This window comes from Erithacus rubecula (genome assembly GCF_903797595.1).
Source record: "Erithacus rubecula genome assembly, chromosome: 4".
Lineage (NCBI taxonomy): Eukaryota > Metazoa > Chordata > Aves > Passeriformes > Muscicapidae > Erithacus > Erithacus rubecula.
The window spans coordinates 38,479,700-38,505,221 of record NC_136686.1 but is presented as its reverse complement, the minus strand read 5'-3'; the positions used below and the strand labels follow the sequence as shown (position 1 = coordinate 38,505,221).

Sequence of the window (25,522 nt, the reverse complement as noted above, 5' to 3'; positions counted from 1 at the left end):
TAAACTTGGAGATTCTAACCCAAACATTTGAAGTGAATGGGAACCTTCTTCTTGTTGCCCAGTTAAGTTTTCTCTCATTAAATATAGCCATTACATCCACAGCTCTCCTTAAATACCTATCTTTTACTTCCTTGCCCCTCCTACTGAAACTTCACATTCTAGCTCTTGGAGAAGCCATTAATGTCATCACCAGTCACTTTGAGCTCCTGGGAGTGCTTACATATTTGATATTATTTTCCTATTATAATTTTGCCTTTAATATCTTCATCCTCACTGATAATCCTGACAAAATACTTATTTTTGTACTACCAAAACAGCCTTGCTTCCATCTATTTTGCACATATCTAGATAGCACTTTTTAATGCTGTTTGTAACAGCTACATGCTGTCAGATTCTACGGGCTAATTAATAATGCCTAATGGCTTAAAATACTTATCTGGCAGCCTAAGGTACATTGCTGCTCTTAGTCACACGCTGTGGCTGTGGAGGAAGGGGCTAGGTATTCAATGGCAGGCATTACACATACACCAGCCAGATCTACCAGAACAAAATCTTGTTTTCAAATGTTTATAACCAGCACCCCAGCCCTAAATTCCCACACCAACTGGATTCTTTGAAATGTCTGCACAAAGGTGAAGACAGGGAGGACCTGGCTGGTTATGTAATGTTGTATGTGGCCTTTATTATTTTTTTTTCCTCCTGTGTGTGTGCGAAGTGCCAAGCAATAGGTTGCACTGTTTGCTCAAGGTTCAGGCAAGAGCGACTGGAAAAAAACCAACAAATTATCCGTTGGTTTCTGCAAAGGTCTGGAAAAGCTGATGTGAGTCACGCAGAACATCTGAACCCGCCTGAACAGCATTTGCACAGGACACGAGCTATGGCGACCCAAATCATTAATTAGGTAGCGAGGCACAGTGATTTAATTACGCACGCGCCGCAGTCGAGTCACGGCGCCGTCCCTCGCCGACAGACCTCCCGGCCGCGCGGGGGCGCTGCACCGCCCGGGCCGCTCCGGCCCCCGCCCCGCGGCCTCTGGGAAGGGCGGGGCCGCGGCCGCCCCCCGCAGGCGTCACTCCCAGCATGCAGCGCGGCGCGCTCCTGCCCCTGCCGCCGCTGCCGCTGCCGGGCGGAGAAGATGGCGGAGGGAGGCGCGGCGGATCTGGAGACCCAGCGCACGGACGTCGCGGCGCTGCTCAAAACCGCCCTCCGCAAGGGCGACACCTGGTGAGGGAGGAGCGGGGGGGGCTCGGGCAGACCGGCGCGGGCGGCGCCCCCGCCCCGGGGCCGCTTGGCTGCCGGAGGGACCGACCTCCTCCCCTCGCCCTCCCCCAACCCGCTCCCGGGGGCGGCTCGACGTCCCTCCCGCTGCCGGGAAGGTGGAGGCGGGTGACAAGGGCAGGGAGGCAGCGCTGTTCCCCGCGCTTCCCGCCGCTCGGTTCCCGCCGCTGCTGCCAGGCGGGGAGCGGCCGGCTGGGCGCGGCGGGGCCTCGGCCAGGCCCGGGCTGCGGCGGGAGGCGGCGAGGTCAGCGCCCTGCGGGGGAGGCGGCGGGGCAGCCCCGGATGGCGGGCCTGGAGCCCGCGGGGCGCTTGTTTCGGCTGCGCGGGGAGTGTTGAGCTGGGCGAGAAGGGCCCTGCTGCCAAGCGCTTCTTCCATTATCCGGGCGGAAATGGCCCCGGCTTCACCTTCACGTTATCAGAAATGATATCTATACCCTGGCCTAGCTTGCCCTGATGCCCGTCCGTGGCAAGCCTTGAGTTTAAATTTTATTTGGACTGTAAACGTGTTAGCTTCCTGAGAAAGGGTCCCTGAAGGTGCGAACGGACCTTATACCTTTTCCACAACGAACGTTTGAAGAATATGTTTTTTTGGTCAGTCGTAAAATATTTCTTAGTATGTCAACAGAATAATCCACGGTTGAAAAGAATTAGGTTAAATAAACACCTCTTTTTGGCGTGTATTTGGTAATTGAGCTTCTGTAGTTGTAGTTCTGTGAGGCTAGGAAGTGAAAGTATTTTTTAGGAGGGGAAAAAATAAGGAACTGACACTTCTTCCACGACTCAACCTCTTCATCTCTTCCTGTGTGAAACTGTCACCCAAAGACAAAGGCTGAAGCATTAACTTACAGAAAATTAACTGTGAACACATAGAAGTAGAACCAGCCCACCTCATTTCAGCTGTCATCACTCACTGTTCCAGTTCTATAAAAGACTATATTTAACAGTGTTGATACTGCAGCATGTGTCAGAAGCATACATTCTGATGCATTATTCAAATACTGCTGAGTACATGTTCAGTTTTGTCATAGGAACAGACTGCTCTTGAAACTGGAAAAGTGTAAGAAACTAGGAAAAGGAAATTAATTCACATTATAGTGTTGAAAATGGCCAGCGGTAGTAAACATGTGCTCAGGCTTGATGTCTTTCAAGACTATTTTTTTATGGTTCTGTTGGGTAGTTCCCAGTTACTAAAATGATGTTTCAGGCAGTTAGTGTTGTTCAGAGTGATAGTACTTTTATGACTAGTTGACAGCATGACTGAAACAGTAAGTTTATTGTGCTTTTTAGTGCATTTGATATTTTAATATGGAAGAATTAATTATGTGGGAAAAGCTTCTAAATGTTCTGTGAAAATATAACCAGCTGTGATTGACACTGATCTAAGTCATGTGTTTTAGAATTGAATAAGCTACGGCAAAGTCCCATAAAGTTTTACTTGTGAACTGTTAAATTGAGCTACATAAAGGTGTATGCTTATGCATTCATAGAATTTATACTTCAACTGTGTAGCTGTCTTCACAAATTAAAAGCTACATTTAGTCCAAACCATTTTTTAAAGATACTTTGTCAATGGCTTTTTGATCTTTTGGGACATCAGTGAGGAAGCAACAGTTAACGTGCTGTAAGCCATGATTCCGAATTGCTTTGATTCAGTAGTAAATACTGCTGAAAAAAATTCAGCAGTGCCATACCAGGTTGTTCTGTTTGTACTTTAAAACACTCAAATGCAGTCCTTTTAAAAATGCTGGCTTATACATGGAAAGTCTTTTCCATACTCTTCAAAATTTAGAGTGGAGAGAACAATAAGCTATATATGGAAAGTACAGAGCTTTGGGGGTTTTCTCTAAGAAAAAGCAACTACAGAATAAGGCAAAGAGAGACAAATCTTAGAAGCATCTATGAAGTGGCTGATTAATTTCTTCCTTAGTTCTTCCTGTGGACTTCAGAGAGAAAGAAATAAAACTGACTTGAAATGCAACATTTTTAGAGTTAGGTATTAGAAGAAGAATTGCTAGAATTAGAAATGGGTTGACTAGGTGGTTTAGTAAGCTGTGGAGTTTGTTCCATTAGATGTTTTTTTAAGGTATCTTGGGAATAGTATGCATTATTTGTATTGCTCCAATGGACAGGCAAGGTTACTGTCTTTTAATTTCTTCAGGTGCAGGGACAAAGTTTTGGGCTAGTTTGTCCCAGTGATCTTTTTTGCATTCTTTATGACCAGTTAATAAATGATTAAACTCTTGAGAGACTGAGGATTCTTCTGTCTCTCCATTTATCTTATTTTTCCAACCATACATTAAATAAACATCAGATTTTTCCAAGAAGAGCTTCCTTTGTTTATCAGTTCTTTTGAATAATACTACTTTCATTAGTAAAGTCAGTACAAAAACTACACTTTTGTTCCACAGAACCTGAATTAATACAAGTTTTACTTCTTGTGTGTTGTCCAAAGGATCTTCAGTTTCTGTGGTTGGAAGACCTAGACTTCTGCTTAGGAAAAGAGAAAATGCTGCATTTCGTTTTGCAGTTTTAGCATCTGGTGTGATTACGTCTCAGTATTTTGATACTCTTTCTACTGGTGCTAGACAAGTGAGAAGAATTTATTGTCTGAGGAGATTTTATCCTCTCATTCAGAATGACAAAAATTATTGGTTATTACAGCTGCAGGCAAATCTGAATTCACTCAATGTCTTCTTCTCTCAGAAATTGAAGAACTATTGATGTTCATCAAATTTTTAGGCACAGTATAACTTGTGTGACCAACTGGTCTTGGTGATGTCATTTAGTGCCTTTGTAGCTGCAGTGATACTCTTGAGAACCTTGCCAGGTTTTTCTGTTTTTACAGTATCACAGAAGTACCGTTTTCAATACTGGCAGTTATTGATCTTGGAACAGATTTGTTATAGAGAGGAAGACCATCAGATTTTCCACGGGGGACTTCTTGTGAGATTTCTCTGTAATTTCTTCCCCATATTGAAGTGTAATTTCTTGATTATACTTTAAAACCACTTTCTGCCCTGACTTCCCTGTAGTTCCTTCTTTTGTGGCTTAATTTGAAATGTCTCAGTAGCTCAGATATGACATTACAAATGCTTGCATACTCTTGGCCACCTCTTGCACATATTTTCACTCCTTGGTCTAGGATATGTGTAACCACATTTCTCACCTTTAGGTATCACCTGCCAATAAATGTTTTACTTAAAGTGTGTGATAGTGACTTAAAAATAGCTAACAACTCAGCAATCAGTTTTTACCACTTTTTCTCTCTCTTCCTCGTAGAGTTTCTCCACTGTGCTTCTTTCATCTATTACTTGCCCTAACAATTTGTGAGCTGATGAGAATATAGAAGTCACTTGACAGTTACAGTGGACAAAAACTATGTCACAGAGTTTATTTAGTGACTAAGGGAACAAATGCAATCGCTAGATGTTTGAATAAGGAATACCTAGTAGCAGTATAAATATATACTGTATACAGAGTATATTAGTGAAACCATTCTACTGTCCAGTTCTGGTGTCCACATGTGACAGAAGGTATTCATTTAGAGTGAGTTCAGACATTTCAAAATCTAACAGGGAAGGCAGAAGCCTTGTCTCCCAGAGAAGAGCTTGGAGAACCTTATTTTGTTTTTCTGGAATTTTGAGTCGCGTGCTGAAATAGTTACGTAAGAGGAAGATGTCTTATAGGATAAGGATTTTTAGATGAGCAGATAAAGATTTAAGACACTATATAAACTGAAGCTAGTCAGGTTTAGGCCAGAAGGAAGATGTTGATTTTTCAGCCCTGTTAGCCGATGAGTTTCAGTGCCAGTCATCACTTCACAAGAGTGATGAGAGAGATTCTTAATCTCTTCTTGGTTTTTAAGACTTGCAAATAATAAAACCACGGGAGTATAGTATTTTTAGTTTTCAGAAATGTCTGATACATCTCACTTCTGAAGTTCTGCTGAGTCTAGTTAGAGTGCTGTTATTATCCATACAGTGCATTTCTTGGACAGTGAAAAAAAATATTATTTTCTTAACCTGTGGGAATTTCATTATCTTTTCAGTTGTAATACTTGGTCACTGAAGAGAGTAAGTAAAAATGAAGTGGGGTGAAAATCCTTCCAAGTGAGTGATCAGTAGATCTGATAAGTTCAACCTTAAAGGATTTTTCTCCAGAAGTGAATTTCCCTATTGAACATGAAAGTGTTTCAGTTCTGGCTGCAGTGAAAACTTAGGAATCTTGATGAACAGACATCTGTAGCCCTACTTAAAAACCCTGCAGTGTCTATCACTGATGACAGCCTTGATGCTGAAGTGCTTAGCTTTTATAGTATTTTACACTGTGGTCTTCAAAGAACATGCTGAGTTGGAAGGGGCCTACAAAGTTCATCAAATCCAACTCAGCTCTGCACAGGATATCCCCAAGAGTCAGGCCATGTACCTTTTTCTCAGTACTGTCCTCTCAGTGTTTCCCACATTTCATCACCCATCATTGTGTTGTACATGAACAGAACATAGCTTGAATGTTAATGGAAGATTTTACTTGATTTCACTGAGGCCACGAGATGTTATAGACATGTGCTTCAATAATATTTGGTATGGTATTCTAAATTATTTTGATAACTTCATGGAATGAGAAACAAGGAACACTATATCAGTGTTCCAGGGATAGATTAAGAATTGGATGGGTGGGTTTTTTTTTTTTTGTTTTTCAGATGAGGTTTAAGTTGCAGATTTTGATTTATAAATATTGAGGCTGAAGTTTGGTGTTAGGTTTTTCTCACTGCATAAAGAATGCATGTCACCAGTGGTTTACAAAGATTTAAATTCTTCTGGACAATACTTAACAGTGGAAATGAGTAGATACATTTTTCTTCTGTTAATTGATTTGGTGGGGTGAGAGCATGTTAAAGTCATGGTTGTTCCAAGCTTTTGCCAGAAAATTGATTTGTTAGATTATTTTTTAATTGAAAGTCTTTACTTAAATGTAAAATTTTTAAGGTTATACAAAACACTTAGACGGTTGTTAATATTATGTTCACACTGATATTTTAACACAAAGTTGCCCTCCACTAATTTTGTCTGAATCATACTTTTTGGTCAGCCTCTTGGTAATGGTGATGAAGAATGTGCTGCTTAAGTTACTGCAGCACATTATAGGAGTGGAGCATATCACAAGCTGTAGTGGGAATTTGATTAGTTGATTTGAAATCTTGGTGCATTTTATTGAACTAAATACTTATTTCTGAAGAGGAATCTGGAATACTTAGATGGATTTCTTAACTGATTTTTTTTTGTCTTTGACACCTGTATTTTTTTGTGGATTAACCTACATTTTGAATAAATAGATAGTATGGTTTTGGTGATAGAGTAGAATAATTATCACCATTTTGAACTTGAAGAACTTGTTAATTCTGAAAGAAAATGGAATTTGAAGACATCTATTAATTATGAGTGTATTTGGTCAAGCAGTTTTCATCACCTTAATCAAAGTAGAAATATAGATACAAACCCATTCTTACATTCTTATTTTTATAGTTGCAGTTGTGCAAGAACACAAATCAGATGCTGTGCCTTTAAGCAGGAGTCCTAATTTGCTTTCTGCAAAACAGTTGTTCCACTTTGTCCTCTGTATTGCTTAATCTGTTCTCATGCACAGTGAGGAGAGTAAAGAAAAAATCCTCACCTATCTCTCTGGACAATTTGCACAGTTTTACTGTTAAAAGTGAAACAGCTTCTGTTCAAAAGATATCCTAGCAGTACACAGTGCAGAATGTGTGTCTCTCTTTGAAGTGTCTTTATTGCATATTAAAGTTTTCTGGTTTGATTTTGAATTCAAAGAGTTAATGTATCAGTCAAAATAAATAAATCTAGGTTACATGTTGTTTAATTTTGTCTATATATAGTGGTCACAAGAATTCAGAATGCTTTTGACAGCAGTGGGAAATACCAAGATCTTAGTCATACTATTCAGATATTTTTCTATCAACTTGGATGTTGAGGTAAGGAATAAATGTAGTTGTACTTGTGTAATGTTTCTATTATGTTAATTAGGTTTATTGAGTCAAAATAAGCAGTAAATAACAGGTGAATTTGAATTGCATTGAAAAGTCACAAACCATGGGAGAATTTTAGAAATCACTTAGTAACTTTCCTGGTAGTACTTTCTCTGTCCAGTGAACAAAGTCCATGTAGTCATGCAGCTGTGAAATTTTAAAATTTCTTTAAATTGATTGTTATTATTTGTTGTGGTTTTATATTTTTTATACTTGTAAGTTAATGTGCAAAGGCTGTAAGTAATCCTATTTTGGGCTGCCTTGAGTCTCTACAGTTGATCATTTGGTCATACATGAGGATATGGTCTTTTCTGGTAAATTTAACTGGGTGACCCAATTTTATTGGGTTTGCATGGCAAGGTGTGGGTAGCGGGGTTACTACAGGGATGACTTTTAGGAAAAGCTGCCAGAAGCTTCTTCTGTGTCTTACAGAGCCAGTGCCAGCTGGCCTCAGATGGACTGACCATTGGCCAAGGCCAAATATCCCAAATTTAAAGTGACCCATAAGGGACATTGAATCCAACTTCCTGCTCTTTGCAGGACTGCCTAAAGCTAAACCATATGGCTAAGAGTGTCTTCCAAGTTATCCTTGAACTGACTGGCTTGGTGATATGACCACATCCCTAGGGAGCCTGTTCCAGTGACCAGCCACCCCCTCAGGCTTCTGGTGATGCCCCCTGTTGCAGCTTCATTTCCTCATGTTTATTCCATTATCTGGCATTTCAGAGGACTCTAGAGTATAAATTGTCCCTTGTATAGGATAATCCACTTCATACAGGCAACATTTTACAGAGAGGGCAGATATATCTTATGAAGCAATCTGATGCTCTACTCAGAAGTAAATCCTGGGTAATGAAGTAGGCCAGACTTGGACTGAGAACATATTTACATATTCTGTAGTTTTCGATTCTACTTGCACAAAGAAAATTTTAAGTATGCATAATATAACCAAGAAAAAACTCCTAAAGCTACTTAAACTTTACCTATACTTCCAGTTTTCCAGTAATACTGCAAATTCCCTATTTGAGTGTAATTTTCAGCAAATTATAAAATCATGTTTTTCTTAATTTTAGGTAAAGGTTTGAGCTTATTTCAGTGTTGTATGTTGTTGACCAATTGGCTCTGAGTGACTTGGTTGTACTATTTTCTTCAAACAATTTGAGGTTACTGATTTAGTTGACATATATATAAATGTCAGATATCTTTTGTTTTAGAGTTAACTGGTTCATTTGGCTGTGCAATTGTCTTAGTTTTTAAGGTTTGTCCCTCAAAACAGAATACCTAGAAATTTAAGACTGTTCTTGACTTTAATCTTTATTCATATCCTACAGATCTGTTTTACCTCAGAAGATGGGTTGGTTGTACTGCTCACTAGCTAAACTGATGACATTGCCAGGGACCAAAATTTGTGTTTCCTGATTGAATGAAATCTTGATTCCATCAGATAATAAACATTTCCTAATCATAATTCTAAAAACTGGATAGGCCATACATCTTAACTTTGATGGGGAGTTCTGGAGTAGCCTTCTTGGTCAAGTCCACAGTTCAAAAAACTAGTGTAGCATTGGACTCATTTAGAACAACTCCTTCCTGCATTAGGTAGTAGGAACAAAAATAAAAACAAAACATTGTACCAAGCTTAATATATATATTTTGGTCTCTGTTATACTAATGCATGGTATGCTATTTTTGTATCTGGGACAACACTCATTACAGGGAAGTGTTTCTGGTCCAAGTCCATACCCCAAGTTTTAAATATTTTTTCCTTAAAAAGGGATCAAATATAATTTAAGAAATGAGGGTTTAGCAGATATAGGTCTGTTTACTTGAGCTTCCGCTTAAATTACTGGATATCCCTCATAGGTAATACTTAGTTTTCAGGTGGTTGATTGTATCATGGATATTATAACACTGATGAAAAGATGAATTAAATTGTCTTCCAGTGGTTTGCCTTCGCTTGTGCAGATGAGTAGTCTTGTTGATCGTGGTGAGAATGCTCAAAGAGCTTTAGAGTCAAAAGCTTTAAGTTATAAATCTCTGATTATTACGTTTCCTATTAATGCTAAGAAGTCTGGATTTTGGCTACAGAAGAGCTTTAGCAGGTTGATTGATTCACCTTAAACTGAGCGTGGTGTAACTGTGCTCCTTTTTTTTTTTTTTTTTTTTTTTTTTTTCCTTTCCCCAGCATAATCTTTAATGTGGCATATTCTTCTTCTTGCATAAAATGAGGGTAGTGTACAGCATTTGAATGCAAATTTGTGGTTTCCCTATTCTTACTGGAAAAGTAGTATTTCATGTCTTGATTAAGAGTAAGTTCTTGTAATGGGGTGTTCTGGTTTTGGCCAGGATAGAGTTAATTTTTCCACATTGAGGAGTGGAGCCTGGAGCCCAGCCCTGGGCATGTCTAGGTTATTATACTCTACCACCCCAAGGGGTGGGACTCAGGGGCTTCTGCTTGGGAAAAGAGAGATGTGGCTTCAGGGTGAGAAAAGGCATGGTGGGAGTTCGGTCTCCCAGGATGAGCATTTTGCATGTAAATCACGCGCTTTTTTACACTTCTGTTATTAATATTGTTGCTGTTACTGTTTCTTTTTTAGTCTCATTTCTGTTTCCAGTAAATTTTTATTATCTCAGCCTGGAATTCCCGTTTTTTTTTTTTTTATGGGGGGTGGGGAGAATGGGAGTAGTTTTTTGGGTTTTTTTATTCAGAGTACTAAATTGAGGAATACCATTCTTAAACCAGAGTAAGAGAGATTACAGCTACTGTGACTCTGTTCAATAATAACTCAAAATAGCTTTTCTCACCTGTACCAGATTGCTATTGAAGCAAAAGTAGCAGAATGTTCATTAAAAGGCCCAGTATGTATAAAACGTAGATGCCCATGCACATACATGCCTATAGCCAGTAATTTGCTGTAAGAATTCCCATCTGTAGTGTCTACTAGCATTTTTCGAAATCTCTATATGCAAATTTATTTTCTTGGCTAAATAAATTCAAATGACCTTTCTTTTCTATGTAATGCATGTTACCTCTACTTTGTGGTAAAGGAATTTGACTGTGCTGTTTAGTTCTTACCATACTTACATACTTGCATGATTCATGAGTGGCCTTTCAGCTTTCTTTAATCAAGAAATATTAAGCTCTTATTTGAACCTGAAAAGATTTCTAAATTCAAAATTCATAAATGTGAAGGGAAGTGATGAAAGATTTTTTTGCACTTCATGTTAGGAAACAGCAGTGTTACTACATTGCTTTTAGGGAGGACTCAAGAGATACTGCACAGCAAATTTTGGTTGATGGTAAAACTAATCAGATATGGGAGAAGAAAGCTGATGAAGTGTTGAAATAGATGGTGTTGAACATTTAAAACTAGTAGAGTGGACCCCAAGCTCTCTCACACTGTTAAATTTTATTATCAAAAATTTGTATTAATCACTCTGTTACTGGGGTGTGATAAGACATTTAACACAAAGCAATTGTAAAGTAAAATGATTCTTCAGGAGTAATAATTTCTTAAGAATTAATTAAAATAAAGGTATTTCCTCTTCTGTGTAAAATTATATCCTTTCTTCTTAAGATTCATAAGTCGTTCAAATTTAGGTCAAGAAAGTAGAGGCCAATGGAACAAGGCTACAAGGTTTGGTGGTGATGGCATTCATAACCATGCACATAACCACAGCTCTTATGGAATAGAGCTGGATAGCCACAGCAGAAGAGAAAGGGGAGAATGCTGTTGGCCTTAAGTATGTTCACAAGAATGAAAACTTAATGTATAAAGCAAAAGGCAAGGGCATGTCAGATTAATCAAATTCAGTTTCATCCTAATATAGTAGCAAAAGATTTGGGACAGACCAGGCAAAAGAAGATGAATACTTTTAGAAAGGAGAAATAATGCATATAGTATCTTTAAAAAATGAATAAAAATTTGAGTATCACTGAATGAATTTGCCATCTTGATCTTAAAGAAATTCTGGACAAAAAGATAAAATGTTATAAAATGTTGGTATCACTGGACTTTGTAAAAGACAGACTGTGACAACAGTTTAATCTGGATAAAAATACTGTAGAGCTGAGATTAGAGATATAATCGCTTTATATGGAAGTGTGATGTTTATAATTATTTGTAGGAGGAACATCTAGTCTTCTATCAAAAGCAGAATATTTACTGTTTGTGTTGATGTTGACTCAGAGGAAGAAAACATGCTCTCTTGACAAGGCATCAGAATTCTGAAGTTTTTTAAGTTGCACGTGTTACAAATAAAACTCCAGCAGTAGACGGTTCTTTAGTGAAAGTTCTCTCACTTTTTTAAATGGCTGTCTAATAATAGAGATTTAGCTTGAGTCTTCTGAATTCAAAAATCAAGAACAGGAATCAAAAGTGACAATCATTTGTGCTAAAAAGGGAAATGCTTTTTTTTCAGCCTGTGCAACATTGTAGTGGCAGTCTTGCAAAACTGTACCTGGTGCTGTTAGTGAGATCTTTAATTGACCACAGTTAAAGTCTTTTCTGGTAGGAGAATGCTGATAATGGTTAGCAGAACAGAGAGAACAGCATTGTCATTTCACAAGGTTGATGAATGCTGGTGCATTATCATGAATAAGGTAGGAAGTAGTAGCATGCCAATAATTAATATTTATGTCTTTTGCCTTTTAAGGTACCTAGTGGATAGTCGCTGGTTCAAACAGTGGAAAAAATATGTTGGTTTTGACAGCTGGGACAAATACCAGATGGGAGATCAGAATGTGTATCCTGGTCCTATTGATAACTCTGGACTTCTCAAAGGTAACTGCCTCTCACTGTAAAATAAACCAATAGTACCTTAAATGCAAAATTGTCACAGGTAGTTCATCTTTTGAAGTTGGCAGTGTAAATGAACTCCAGCATATATAAAGGTAAAAATTTTGGCTTCTTTTTGGACCATGACAGGGGAACTGGAACAGATTTCCCTAATAAATCACAATTTTCTAAATGCAATTATTGGAACCTCTTTGTAATGATAATAAAATATGTCATTATGTACAAATTCCTGATTTATAATGAGATTTTGAGTTATCTTGAGAGCTGAAAATTAGTCAAGTTGACAAAAAGGTAGCTTGAGTGCACTATGATTTCCCTGGGTTTTTTTGTAGTTCAACTAAATTGGTTGATTTAAAATATGATTTTTAAGTTGAGCTCTAAAACTTATTTCTATAAATGAGCCCCAAGTCCACCTTTTAGCTCTGGAACAATTGAAGAAGTGGTATTATTCAGTTCAGTGACTTAAGTTGTATGAAATGATAGAGGATGATTTCCTGTTTTCCTTATGGTCTTATATGCATTTTACACTCTGTCACTGCTATAATTACTCAGGTGCATCTGACTTTTGCTGACTGTAGCAAAATTTTGAACTCAGGTCTCTATATAGAATACTTCCCTACAAATTTTCATCTTCACATCAAATTCTGTATTTAATGTCCAGTATCAGAATACCATTAAAGCTGTTAATATTTAATCTGCAAAATCCAGCAGGTAGAATATTGAACAGATATTTTGTTTTCATCTCTGCAGTTACAGGTAATGTAATAATGCTGCTTATTGTATTGACACGTAGTAATACCAGTTTTTCCAACTTCACAGGGTTTATGATGAACTCTTGACTTTCTTTATTCAAAACTTCTGTAATTAGTATCTCATTATTTTACAAATTAAATGCTGAAGATGATTGTGTCTTTCATAAAACTTCTTGTACTATGTTGTATTAATTGTCAGTGTGTGTGTCTGACAGTGACCGGTGCCTTTGCAGAAGGTGCTGTATTGTCATATACGTCTATATGTTGTCATCCACCCAGAAACTTTAAGGTCTTTTTGCTCCAGGTGAATGTTGTGTTTTGTTTTCTGAAATGTGAGGATTTAGATCTTTTGTTCATTTTTGTAGTAAATCTTGCAGTGTGGTGGGGGTGTTCAGGTGATACATGTCAGCTGACGTCAGATGTAGTAACATCTTTTTATACTCAGTGAGGTAGTATCAGTTTGTTCTGTTTTGTGTCTTCCCTTTCAAAAATAGGTGATTTCTAGTTGTACCAAACACTGTTAGTTCATCTGTACCATTTATAACTTAATCTACATACATGTTCAGATTATATTTAAAGTTACTGTTATGAAGCTTGCTTTAGGGTTAGCTGTCCAAATTTGAAGTCATGTTAGCCATTTTCCTAAAAGCTTTTGAAAAACCTGTGTTCTGTTGTTTTGACACTACCAGTGCTCCTCTCAAAATAAATGGCATCAGGGATTGTGACCTTTGCTTTTTGCTCATGCATGGTTCTAAACTGTGACTCCACATTGGCAGTGAATCCAGTTACCCTCCAACATCAGCTGTTCCTGTGTAAAGGTAGTTTTAAAATTAAGGGCATAAGTGCCCTTATAAAGCAAATAAAAGCTTTCTTATTCACCCATTGCAAAGCAGGAATCCTCTGTACTAGGTTTTCTATGTAGCATAAACTGACCCTGAAAATGGTTGGATATTAATCTTGTCTTTGGCTCATAGTATGATTTAGTTGCTCTTGTGCTGCTCTCCTTAAAGTATGCATCTGATATCAAGAATAAAATAATCTAAAATGGGCATGATTTTGCAGATGTTCTGCAGTGTAATGCAGTGATAAGGAAATCTGTAATTGAATTCACAAAAGATTGATTCCAGAAAACTGAAGCAGTATGTTGTGCTTATATTACTTAAATGCTTCTCCCTTGTTTCCAGAACATTTGGATGAAGTGAGAGCAATGAAATATAACAGGTAGAGATTTCAGTTAATCTCAACATGTGCAAAAAATGTCAAATGTGATGTAATGCACGTGTCATGTTCAAAAGAAGAGATACTTCATCAAAGCGGGCACAAAGAAGTAGGTATTTAGAGTAGCTGATTGTTCATCATAGAAAACACTGTTGTGTATGAGGGACTGAGTTGTCAGAACCAGGGTATCAGTTTGATAGTTCTGGAAAAAATTATGCTAAAAGAAATGTTGGTCTTTTCAGAAGGAGATAATAGAATCCAAATTACACCTTCTCGCAATGTAAGATCAGTGCAGAAAACCTGTATGACTCTTCTGAAGAGTTCTGTAGACCTGCAGAAGTGCTGTGGGTTTCTCCCCACACTGTGCTCCCAGTTACACTGTGATTCTTCCAGATGGAAAGACTGCTGCCCTAAATGTTTGAAGCTCACAGTTGCTCACATCTGGAATCATCTCTTAGACCCAAAAGATAGCTGTTAGTAATAAGGATTGAAGGAAAGCTAAAAGCATGCAGCTTACCTTAAGGGATTTCAAATTTCGTTTTATTCAAATGCAGCATCTCCCCTTCTCTGCAGATTTTGTAGTGACTATTTCCAGAGCACATAGGATCCTTTAAATAGAAGGTTGTACATGCTACTTTCCTAGTCTGACACAGGGTGAATGACTTCAAACTTTGTCTTGAATCTACACTTAAGTAGTCGTTCTCATTTTCAGCTGTGGAAGTATCCATAATGATGTGGGAATATGTGTGAAGTGAGTGGGAGAAATGAATTGATTTCTTTGAAAGCTAGGATGGTGTATGATAACAAACTAGGTGCTTATAATTGCATGGGGATATAAAGTTGTCACTCATACAGTAAAGGAATACCACGTGTAATAGGTGTGCTAAACATGAATTGGATAGTTTGCCTACATTGTTTCAGAAGACTTGCTTTGAACCATAATACTGATTACATTATTGTGACCTCTGCTGTTTATGTGGAAAATGTTACATTAAAAACTCCAGTAGAGAATGACAGTATTCAAGTGAAAATAATCTTTCTCTTACAGATGGTGATTCTCAGTCTCTCAAGGAGCATCTCATTGATGAGCTGGACTACATCCTTTTGCCAACTGAAGGCTGGAATAGGCTAGTGAGCTGGTACACACTGATGGAAGGTCAAGAGCCAATTGCACGCAAGGTACTCTTTAGCTACCTGCAGGGATGAGTATGATTCAGATGTAGTCCTGCAAATATACAGGAATTACACAGGAATTTATTAGCAGACTTTGAAGTTCTGGCCTGTGATATGCATATTGAAAACTCCTGCTTTAGTTGCTTACTGATATCTAATTTTTATTCAAATTTTTGAGGCTTAAATGTGTAATATTGAGGCAGGGGGATGCAAAGGATGTAATACTTTATTTTTCTGGAAGTAAGTTCTCTCAATAAATATCTCAAGAAGAATTTGCTTTAGAAGTTTATATGGCTCTTAGTGCAAATGATTTTGTAATTAGGTAAATAACTCTAAAACTGTATTGACTATGTTAGTGAAAAGCCTGGCCCTAATAATATTAACATTGATGGAGTAATTGGTAGTTTCTTTCTGATAAACACACTGCTCAACTGCTTGCTAAGGGGGATACTTTTTTGGGCAAAAAGCTTACCTCTACACAAGTAGTAGTCCATGGTATGTAGTAGTGTGGTAGTGTGGCCCTCGATCAATATGAGATACTGAAAAATTACCATCTTTAAATTTGTTTTGGTTTGGTCCAGCACATAACATGCTTATTATTAAGGTGGTAGGACATTTCACCTGTTCATTGATTATACTATCTTTTTTTGTTTGTATTATTTCTTAAGATTTTCAAGTGATTGCAGTTGCATCCTCACTAGACTGAATTACTTAGTTTTTAAAATACATTTTGGTATATTTATCCTTTCTGTATTGACCACTAGGGTGTATTTTTCCAGTTACATGGATCTTTATTTTAATTCTTCTAAAATCACTGAAAAAATACTAAACTTAGAATTTAGTTTTTTGATTTCTGGTGTAATGCAACTTTTGTTTCCTTCTTATGACATAAATGTGGTTTAACTGCAAGAATGCTGGCTGCTTATTTGAAGTCCACTCTTCAAATAAATTATAGATATGGCTGTAGAAGAAATTTCAGGTCCTCAAAATTAATTTGGCCAGCAATAGAAGTTTGTGCAGGTTTTTATAATATTTTCTCTAATCTGATAAAATAGTTGTTTGGTTTTTGGTTTTATTTTAAAGAGACTTCCCTGAAATATCTTTTTGTCTAGTTCTGTTAGAGCTGAAATTTGTTAAAATAACTCTCCTTCTTTAAAGATATGTGTTATCAGCTTGTTATTGTTTTATCTGAAGATGGATTTCAGTAAACTGCATACTTTTCCATCATCATGGTAAAGTAAAAAGTCTGTAATTTTTTTTCAAAGGAAGATGGAGGGAGAGAGCAGGAAATTAGAGTAACTTCCATTCCACTTGGCATTAGCTAACTGGAAAAATACATGGAGTATAATGTGGCCAGGTAAACTGGCATAGCTTTGTTATTTTCTCAGAAACATATTCCTTTTCAGCAGTTTTGTTTCTAATGCTTTTGTCATTCATTATTATTTTTCCTTTCTGCCTTTATGGGTTGCTTTTTTTTTTCATAAACATATTATACTTTTCTTTCATCTCCTTTGTTACATCAGCTATTTTTGAAGTGTGGATCCAAATTTTAAATTGATAAAATTCTGTATTTAATCTATGTCAGATAATGCTAAGGCTTCTTGCATAGTAGGTTGTACTACCACTAGAGTGTTGGTTTTTATTCTTAGAAATGTCTTAGCCATACCAAAAAGTTTTGTTTACTGCTACTATTTTGTTGTGAGTCTAGAAGCTAAAAACTACTAAACTGCTCAAATTAAGATGCATTTTTGTTTAAATGCTGTGATTGACAGTCATTAAAGCTAAGGCAAGCAATTAATTCACTAATTTCTTAATTTTTTTCCTATGGCACATACATATAAGGTATATTTGTATAGCAGATCTCTCCTAGCAATTAGCTGGTGGCTTTATTTTAACCGTATTTGTCAGATGTATCACATATCAGGCTGATGGCTATTTTTGGAGCAGTCTACATGACTAAGAGTACTGCAGTTACACTTTGGAAGATGAAAGGGAAAAACATTTGAGAGGTGACCCTGAATATTTTTTTCTACATTTTACTTTTCTTAAAAAAAAATTTAAAAACCCTGTATATTTAGCTATTCTGTAATCTGTTTTTAAAATTAACATAAAATAAACAACTGTAATGAGCAGATAAATTTCAAATAAATATATTCATTATTGAAATGTAAGTGGAGGATTTGTAGGTTTTGTATAAATATGTGATATCCAGGTTTCTTTAGTGTATTATATTTTTGATGAGTACTCTTCAACTCTGAAAACTAGCTCTTGATGTTCTGAGGAAGTAGCATGCAATGAATGTATTTGGAAATAAAAGTAGCTTTGGGTGTTTTTAAGTTTTGATCAAGTATCTTTGGATTAAGATTGCATATTTGTAATTTCTGCTGTACTTTATACTTTGAAAGTCATCGTGTTATACACAGGTAAGACATCATCATGTAAAAAAGTACTTTCTAATTTACTGTATTTCTGAAAAGTTATAGGAGAATTTTAAGTTCTAATTTTTGTATTTATTAAATGTCTTACATTACATGAACTTCAGTTTCTTGAAGAGTTCTCAAAAATATTTTGAAGTGTGTGTATATGAAAACATATTCAGACTGATACATGATCCCATTCTGTTTTTCAGGTCGTTGAGCAGGGTATGTTTGTTAAGCACTGCAAAGTAGAAGTATATCTAACAGAATTAAAACTGTGTGAAAATGGAAACATGAACAATGTTGTCACACGAAGATTTAGTAAAGCTGATACAATAGGTATGCACGACTATTTTCTAAAGATATGTTATTGTTACCTTTATGTGGTAGCAAGTTCTGAATAAATGTTTAGAAAAAATGATAGATGGGTATTTTGGCTATTCAAAACAATGAGAGTAGTTTTGTTTATATCAAAGTTAAAAGTTAACATGGGAATATTGAGGGGGGTTTAATACAATTTTAGCAATATAATTATGTGGTTTATTTTTTAAGCATCTGTATTAACTTTAGAGGTTTGACCTTTTAAGAAAGTAAATAATGTCATGTTATTTATTGGATTTCATAGTACTTTTTATTGGCTTTTTAGGTGTAAGAAATATTTTCATATATATTATTATATGTTAATAATTTATACATAATACATATTATAAATATCGCAATGTTTATGTAGTCTACATAAATATGATACTGAATATATTTTCTACATATATTATAAATATATAATATTATAAATATATATAATTATATTAATCATATATTAGCCAACACGTTCTAGTCATATATATGAAGAGCAAGATATATACAAAACACAAGAAGGAATTATTAATGGCAAAAGATGAAAGTATTCTTCACATTGTGAAGTGGCAGGCCAGGCACAATCTTTTACAGTAATTGAATCCTCTATTAAACCTTCAACATACCTTTATTTGTATTTATTTTGACTGCTCGTTGAGCTTTCTGTCATTGTTTGAAACAGCATTTTGATATCTGACTTCGAAAATAACAATCAGAACATTTTCAAAGATGTTGCTTCTCATTTTTTGTGTATTTGTGCATGTATATCTGAGATAAGAGTCTTTCAGTTGTCTGTATTTCTGCAGTTTTGTACCTTATGGAGAATTGTACTCTATGCCCTTGGCACTGTGCGCCCAGCTATCACTTTGTTTACATTTGTTGACAGCAGTGTATATTTTTTAGCTTTTGCTTCTCTTCACAATATGAATAGTGACTTATACTTAATTCTTTGCAGATTGCTTGGTTGAGAAGCAGTCATTTGTTTAATTTGAATATTTAAATAAGAAAAATAATCATCTCTAATACTAGAATAACAACTTGAAAATTGTGAAAATTCTTCTCAAAACAGGGTTTGTTGTATTTTAATTTGACTTTTTGAGATCTGGCTTAACTTGGGAAGTTATACTTCATTATTTTCCAAGGAAACCAGAAGTTTGGAAAAAGCAATTTAAAATTGTCCTTCCTTTAGGACCAAATGCAAGCTATTTTGCAGCTATACTGAATTTAATTGTATCACTGAAATTATAGGTAATGGATTGATTTTGTTTCTCTAATCAGGAACAGGGCATTTTGGAATGACTTTTACTTGAAGATATATTTATTTTTTCTTAGCAAAGAGAGAATTACAATTATGGATAAATTGTTGTAAAAGGTAATGAGAAGCAGAGGTCACTGACAATTCCTTTCCAGACACTGGCCTTGTTTGCTTTCCTGAAATGTGGATGATAGGTTCCTGGAAGCCTTTAAAAACATTTCCTTCTGAAGATGAAGCTTCTTGTGCAGTGTACAAAGCAAAGCCATCCTAGCCAAGGCATCCAAAAGTGTTTGTACCTTAGAAGAAGAGCTAGAAAAATTCAACCCACTTTGAGTGAAATAATAACTGAATCCTCTTATCTTATTACTAAGATTATGATTTTTCTACCCCCCGCCCCTGCTTCTTACCTTGATATATTGAAGATAGTTCTGGAATTCATCAAATACACAGAATAAATGCTTATTATATCAATAAATAATATGCAAGAGAGATCTTACAGAATCTTGATTATTTTTCATTCTTCCTTGTATATTGCAATAAAGGATGCATTTTTGTTATAGTTGCAGAAGGCTTGTAGTACAAAAGAGTCAGTAACAGCCCCAAAGAAGTAGACACGGTCTTTTCAAGAAATCTTAATTTTTCCTATCCACCATCATTGGTTATATTATTTACTGCACTCAAAAAATAAGTACAAGACCTTCCTTAATTCACAAAACCAGAAAAATATTCTAAGTATAATATAATACTGACCTATCAGTCTTCAGATATGTGTTATACCTGGAATACCTTTGCTTTTCCATTCAAACAGAAGCTAAGCTGTGTTGATAAATTAGTACAAAGTTTAAGACGCCTAATAATGCCAGTCATTCTCCTGCAATGGTACTAGTCACATCTGACATGTTCTTTGGACCTTCTTGGGAACCTATGATTGAGGACCCTTGCCTTGGAGACAGTGCATAGTGACTTTGAGACTAGTTGATGATTAACTCTCTTGGGGGAGAGAGCATCCATTCTAAAAGGAAAATTAGTTAGACAATAGATGTAATTGAGGCAGCTTTGCAGCAATCCCAGAGAGCATCAGGACTTCAGAGTGAAAATGAGTTAATGATCCATTCAGGAATTTTAATCATGTGAAAGTATGATAGAACTATGTCATCAGCCTAATATGTAAGAGTTTTACAAAACACAAAATGTCAGAAAGACTGTTTGTAGGCTTGGTAATGGACAAATAGGAGTCAGATTGTGTCTACAGTGGCATAAAACAATTCCAAAACTGAGCTGATAAACTTCACAGAAGATTCTACTAGAAGCTCTGCATCTAATGGACTTTTGCTAGTAAATTGTCTTAGTAAATGGCAGTGATTTATCTCTCCCTTTAATCTGCTGCAGAATACAAGGATGTAATGCTTGCCACTCTTGAGGACTATTTTTTCTGGAATCCGTGACTAGCCTTACCCTTCGTTATGAAGGAAAGATTACTGTTTCCTTGCTCAGACTGACATCTTAATGTTAACACCTAAGAGTTTCCTTTAGCCAGCATTTGTGATAGTAATAGCTTTTAGTAGCCAGGATATATTTGTATTACTGGTATTTCAAAACTGTACTTAAAGCATGCAGTTGTTTTTATTAATAGACTGTATCATTTTTAACAATATAGGGTATGATCTGTATGGGAGCTGTAACTTTTAATTCTCAAATTGAACCATCTCAAATTGTGGGTACACAGCTGATAGAGTGAGAGGCATCTTCAAATAGCAGTCCTTCCTGTCTGTTGTAGACACCATGCTGATTCTGTCATACATTGGATGTATATAATTAGTCACCATCCCTGGAAGTGTTTGAGATCTGACAGCATGTGACAATGCTGTGGTTTAGTTGATCTGCTGGTGTTTGGGGAAAGGTTGAACTCAATGATCTTGGACATCTTTTCCAACTTTAATGAATCCATGATTCTACTGGAGGACAACCCCATACACAATGTGACTCAGTACCTATTTGATCCATTTTCATTTGTGAAATGAAGGCACTTCACTTTAGTTCATATGTTAGCTTTTCATTAATACTTGGTGGGGATGGGAGGAATAATTAAAAAGTTTGCATTGTTCATATGTTCATGGAAGTACATAAAATAATCTTATTTTCACAGTCTTAAAATTGGCGTGATAGTCCAGTTCAACATGCTCTTCCCAGAGTCTTGGACATAATGTGTAGTCATCCAATAGAATTGATTCTTCCTGTCTTGTAACAGTTCTGTTGTGAAGCTGGAATACGTTAAAAATTAACATAATAAATGTTAGCTTAATACTTGTGAAGAAAATGGCCTGCAATGCTCAGATAATTAATTGCCATGGTATTAATATAGTAAAAAATTATATTTTGTAAATTCTTTTAGTGAAAGCCATTGACAAATCTAGATTTTTCTAGTTTATTTTACACGATTGCTGACTAGATTTGTTCTTATATTCGCATATAATTATTTGAATTCACTGGTTGAGAATTGATTTAGACAGTACATGATTTTTTTTTAAAGCCAAGAAATCAGATAAATCTGTTGCCTTGTTGATATCACCTACATAGCCTTTATATCATCTCTGTTACAAAAACAGATGATCCAGTCTAACACTTGCTTTCAGACTAAAATGTATGATAACTAGTATAGAAACAAATTACATTCAGTTGCCTACAATAGCTGCAAATATTATATTGGCCCATTGTCATACATTTCACAAGCCAATGTCTGGACTTTTGCAAGGTATTTTTAAGTTTTGGGTCTCAATTTGGCTTTTCCTGTTTAACCTAGTGGAAGAGAAAACAATCTTGAGTAAAAGGGAGCAAGAGAAGCTGACACACAAGTGTTTTGTCCTTAGACTTTGGAGGGAATATCTTTCAAAGAGCTTACAGGGCCTATTTTTGTAATTGTGCTTTTAGTGATTGTCAGGGATAAAGTACATGTTTCTTGACTCCTGTTTTGTGTTCTGTGTTAGCTGTTACGAGACATAACTTCCACAAGCCTTTGCATGTCTACCAGTTAAAAAAAGCAGCTAAGTTGGATTGCTGTGAAACAGCACTGTACATAGTAGTTCAAAAAACCCAGCTCTTTAATAAATTCTGTTCATGTGTAAGGAGAATAGATTAATTAAAGACTTCTTAAATTTCAGTTGTAGGTAAGTTATGCTACCTTAAAATTATGTAACACTGCTTATATTTCTTTAAGATAGAGTAGGAGCTGGTAGACCTTTTTTCTTTGAATATTTCAGGGATGTAGAATCTTTCATGTTCCTTTTAGAATAATTTTGTGCACTTCAGTTTTACAGAGTAGTCACTGTTTTTCTGTGGACACATGAATTAAACTTCACCCATATACGTTGTGGTTAGTGCTAGTTGCACTCAGATATTGGTAGAAGCTTAAAAATCAAAAAGGGTTGATTTAGGGAACAGAATGTCTTCCTGCACCTGATTTTGCTACCAGTCTCATGTCTGATAATTTGCTACCTCCCCACACCTCTGATAGCACACTCAGTAATTAGTAGATGGCTTCTGTCCTGTTATTTATTAACTTCTCTTTATTTGGTCTGTTTTGCTGAGGGATTCAGTCTTCTCACTGTTTCCATTTGAAATGCAAGCTAACTGGCAACTTCCTACTTGTCCTGCAAAATGATGCAGTTGCATGGCACTTTCTACAGATTCATTTATATTTTGAATATGAGGAGATGAATTCTTTTGCTTTATTTGACCTTACACAGTTTGTGTATTGAAATGCTAAACTTGTGTTTTTTCCTTCACAAAACAGACACAATTGAAAAGGAGATAAGAAAAATCTTCAATATTCCAAGTGAAAAAGAGACCAGATTGTGGAACAAATACATGAGTAATACTTTTGAACCTTTGAATAAACCAGACAGTACCATACAGGATGCTGGTTTATATCAGGGACAGGTACAGTATTTCTTTTCTTTTTGCTCATGAAAATGTACCCAATGATTTTTGCTTCTTTTTAAATGAAAATCACTTTCTAATATATGATATTAGGACAGAGGATTTTGTGAACAAATTTGTTGAAATTAAAGTAGCCTTTTTGTGTATTTATAGGATTAAAGGCTGAAAAGAGATATTAAAGAAAAATGTAACTCTCCTGGTGAATTAAAATTAAAATTTTTAATATACTTTTAAATTTGAAATTTTATGTTTACCAAATTTTATTGAATTGCTGACATGAATTTGGTAAAATCTGAAATAATTATTCCTAGATTCTTGGATATGTTCCTATCATGAAACCCAAAATCTGAAGAATAGATATTCTGAAAGAATAAATCTTCCTGAGTCCACCTGAGTATTCTACTCAGATTGCAATGTCTAGATTTCACATACAAAAAAAAAAATGAAAACACTTTGATAAGAACAGCGGAGACAGATGTTTGTAAACCTGATTTAACATGAGACAGTGTCATCACTTTAAAACTCACTTTATCGGGGAATTCCTCACAAGATAATTTTTTACCTCTCCAGATGAATATGAAGAACAAACATTGAATGTTAAGCTACAAAATATAAATATAAACAGACTGAGCAATTGCATTGATCAAATAACTTTTCAGATCATTACACTGATTCTTTAGTCTACAGTAGAGTTGGATGTTTTTTCAAAAGCTGTAGTTCATGCAGTCACACTGCAAATGTGAATGGATAAAATTTGGTGGCAATAATTTTAGTCAAGAATATATTAAAATATTTCATTTTGCCTTGAAATACTTGACTCTAACCTACTTAACAGCAGTATTTATGCTGTGTTTCAGTTTTCTTTTATGGCATGGAAGGTGCACCAGTCAGTGCACCAAAATTGTTGGTTGAACTATTTTGTCCCTCATCTTCATGCTGCATGCACTTAAACCCTCACACAGGTGATTTTAACAAGGGCCACATTTTCCATTAAAGATGCACATCAAAGATGTAACTTTCAAATTACCTCTATTCCAGTGAAGCATTAACTATGAAGTGAACATGTTCTAATAAAGCCATGACAAGATCTCTAGGTGACATCTGTACTTTGAGCAAAATAAATACTGTTTAAAACAGAGTTTAACCATTGTTTCTGAAAATGCTAAATGTTGTGGTAGGCCATGTATATTTGGCCAGTTGCACTTGCTGGCACACACTTGGTTATTTTTCTTCCTGGGCTTCCTAATCTAGTAATAGTTATGCTGACTATTACAGTCTGTCTAACCTAATAGTTATAATAGTGTATATGATTGAGTAAATTAATGCTTTGAATTTATCAGTTGATTTCTGAAGCAAGCCTTTAGGGATTCCCTTGAACTCTGCAGTCTAAATCTACTTTTTATTTAGTTACCTCTGAGAGCCATTCAGAGATGTATGAGAATCAGTCTTTCAGCATCTAGGACCAAGGATAGTCGACTCCTCTTCCTGAGAGAAAGCTGGTCATTACAGAAGGCTTGTTTTCAATCTCATACTCAAGTGTGTTCAGAATGAAGATGTGATTACATCTTCAAGTGGTTTTGAGCGTTAGTACTTACCTGAATTTATATCAGGGTGTGGACACATACAAGGCACAGCATGGCATCAGTCTGCAGTTTTGCAGAATTAGTTGCATTGGAAGCAGGGAGTTGGATTCAGTTTAAGTATTGGAGTCTATTGCCATTTCAAAGGATTCAGCTCTCTTCAGCTGTCAATCCAGAAAAAGGCATGAGCTGTTTGTAGGTCCTGTGTCATATCTGCCAGCATAGGGCAGATATCTCAAATACCCAATGGAGTTTCAAATGACACTCGATGCCTGTGTGTGGGACTGAGTGTTCTGTTCTCCTTTCCGTCCCAATAACAAATTGAATGGAATTAATTTCATTAGCCAACTGTCCTGTTGAAGAAATAATATTAGATAAATGCTTTGGTGAAATACACAGGAGTAACCATACAGGTATAATTTTAAGGCTGCCAAGGCAGAAAATAGTTTTGTTGGAATGTTTTGGGGTTTTTTTCTTATCTATATGTGTGAGGCAAAATTCTTTCAGGAATTATTCCTTTCTTTACAGGGCTGTTGTATAGATATGTGATTTCTATAGATTGACAGGTGCTGTTTAAACACTGCAGGTCATCTTCTGACCTCTTTGAGAGATAAGTTGCTTGCCATCCATGGATTGTAGAGGAATAGAAATATTAAGTGACTTGCCCAAATTAAGATGAGGGGTGAAAAAATTAGAGAGGAAGGTGCTGTATAATGGATG

The 25,522-nt window shown here is 36.0% G+C and overlaps 1 protein-coding gene across 4 annotated transcripts in view; it reads left to right on the top strand.

Annotated features, from left to right (window-relative positions):
- The first annotated feature begins 1,040 nt into the window (after positions 1 to 1,040).
- Positions 1,041 to 25,522, top strand: part of USP15 (ubiquitin specific peptidase 15) — a 60,459-nt gene continuing 35,977 nt past the window's right edge. Inside the window, exons 1-5 of one of the 4 annotated variants that reach the window (XM_079305309.1) lie at positions 1,041 to 1,224; positions 11,975 to 12,102; positions 15,136 to 15,266; positions 17,890 to 18,016; positions 23,077 to 23,222. In XM_079305309.1, coding sequence (XP_079161435.1) covers positions 1,136 to 1,224; positions 11,975 to 12,102; positions 15,136 to 15,266; positions 17,890 to 18,016; positions 23,077 to 23,222 — 621 coding nt within the window. In that variant the 5' untranslated portion in view covers positions 1,041 to 1,135. Of the gene's footprint in view, positions 1,225 to 11,974; positions 12,103 to 15,135; positions 15,267 to 17,128; positions 17,270 to 17,889; positions 18,017 to 23,076; positions 23,223 to 25,522 lie in introns of those variants that run through there. The other 3 variants (XM_079305308.1, XM_079305310.1, XM_079305311.1) reach the window with 3 other exon arrangements.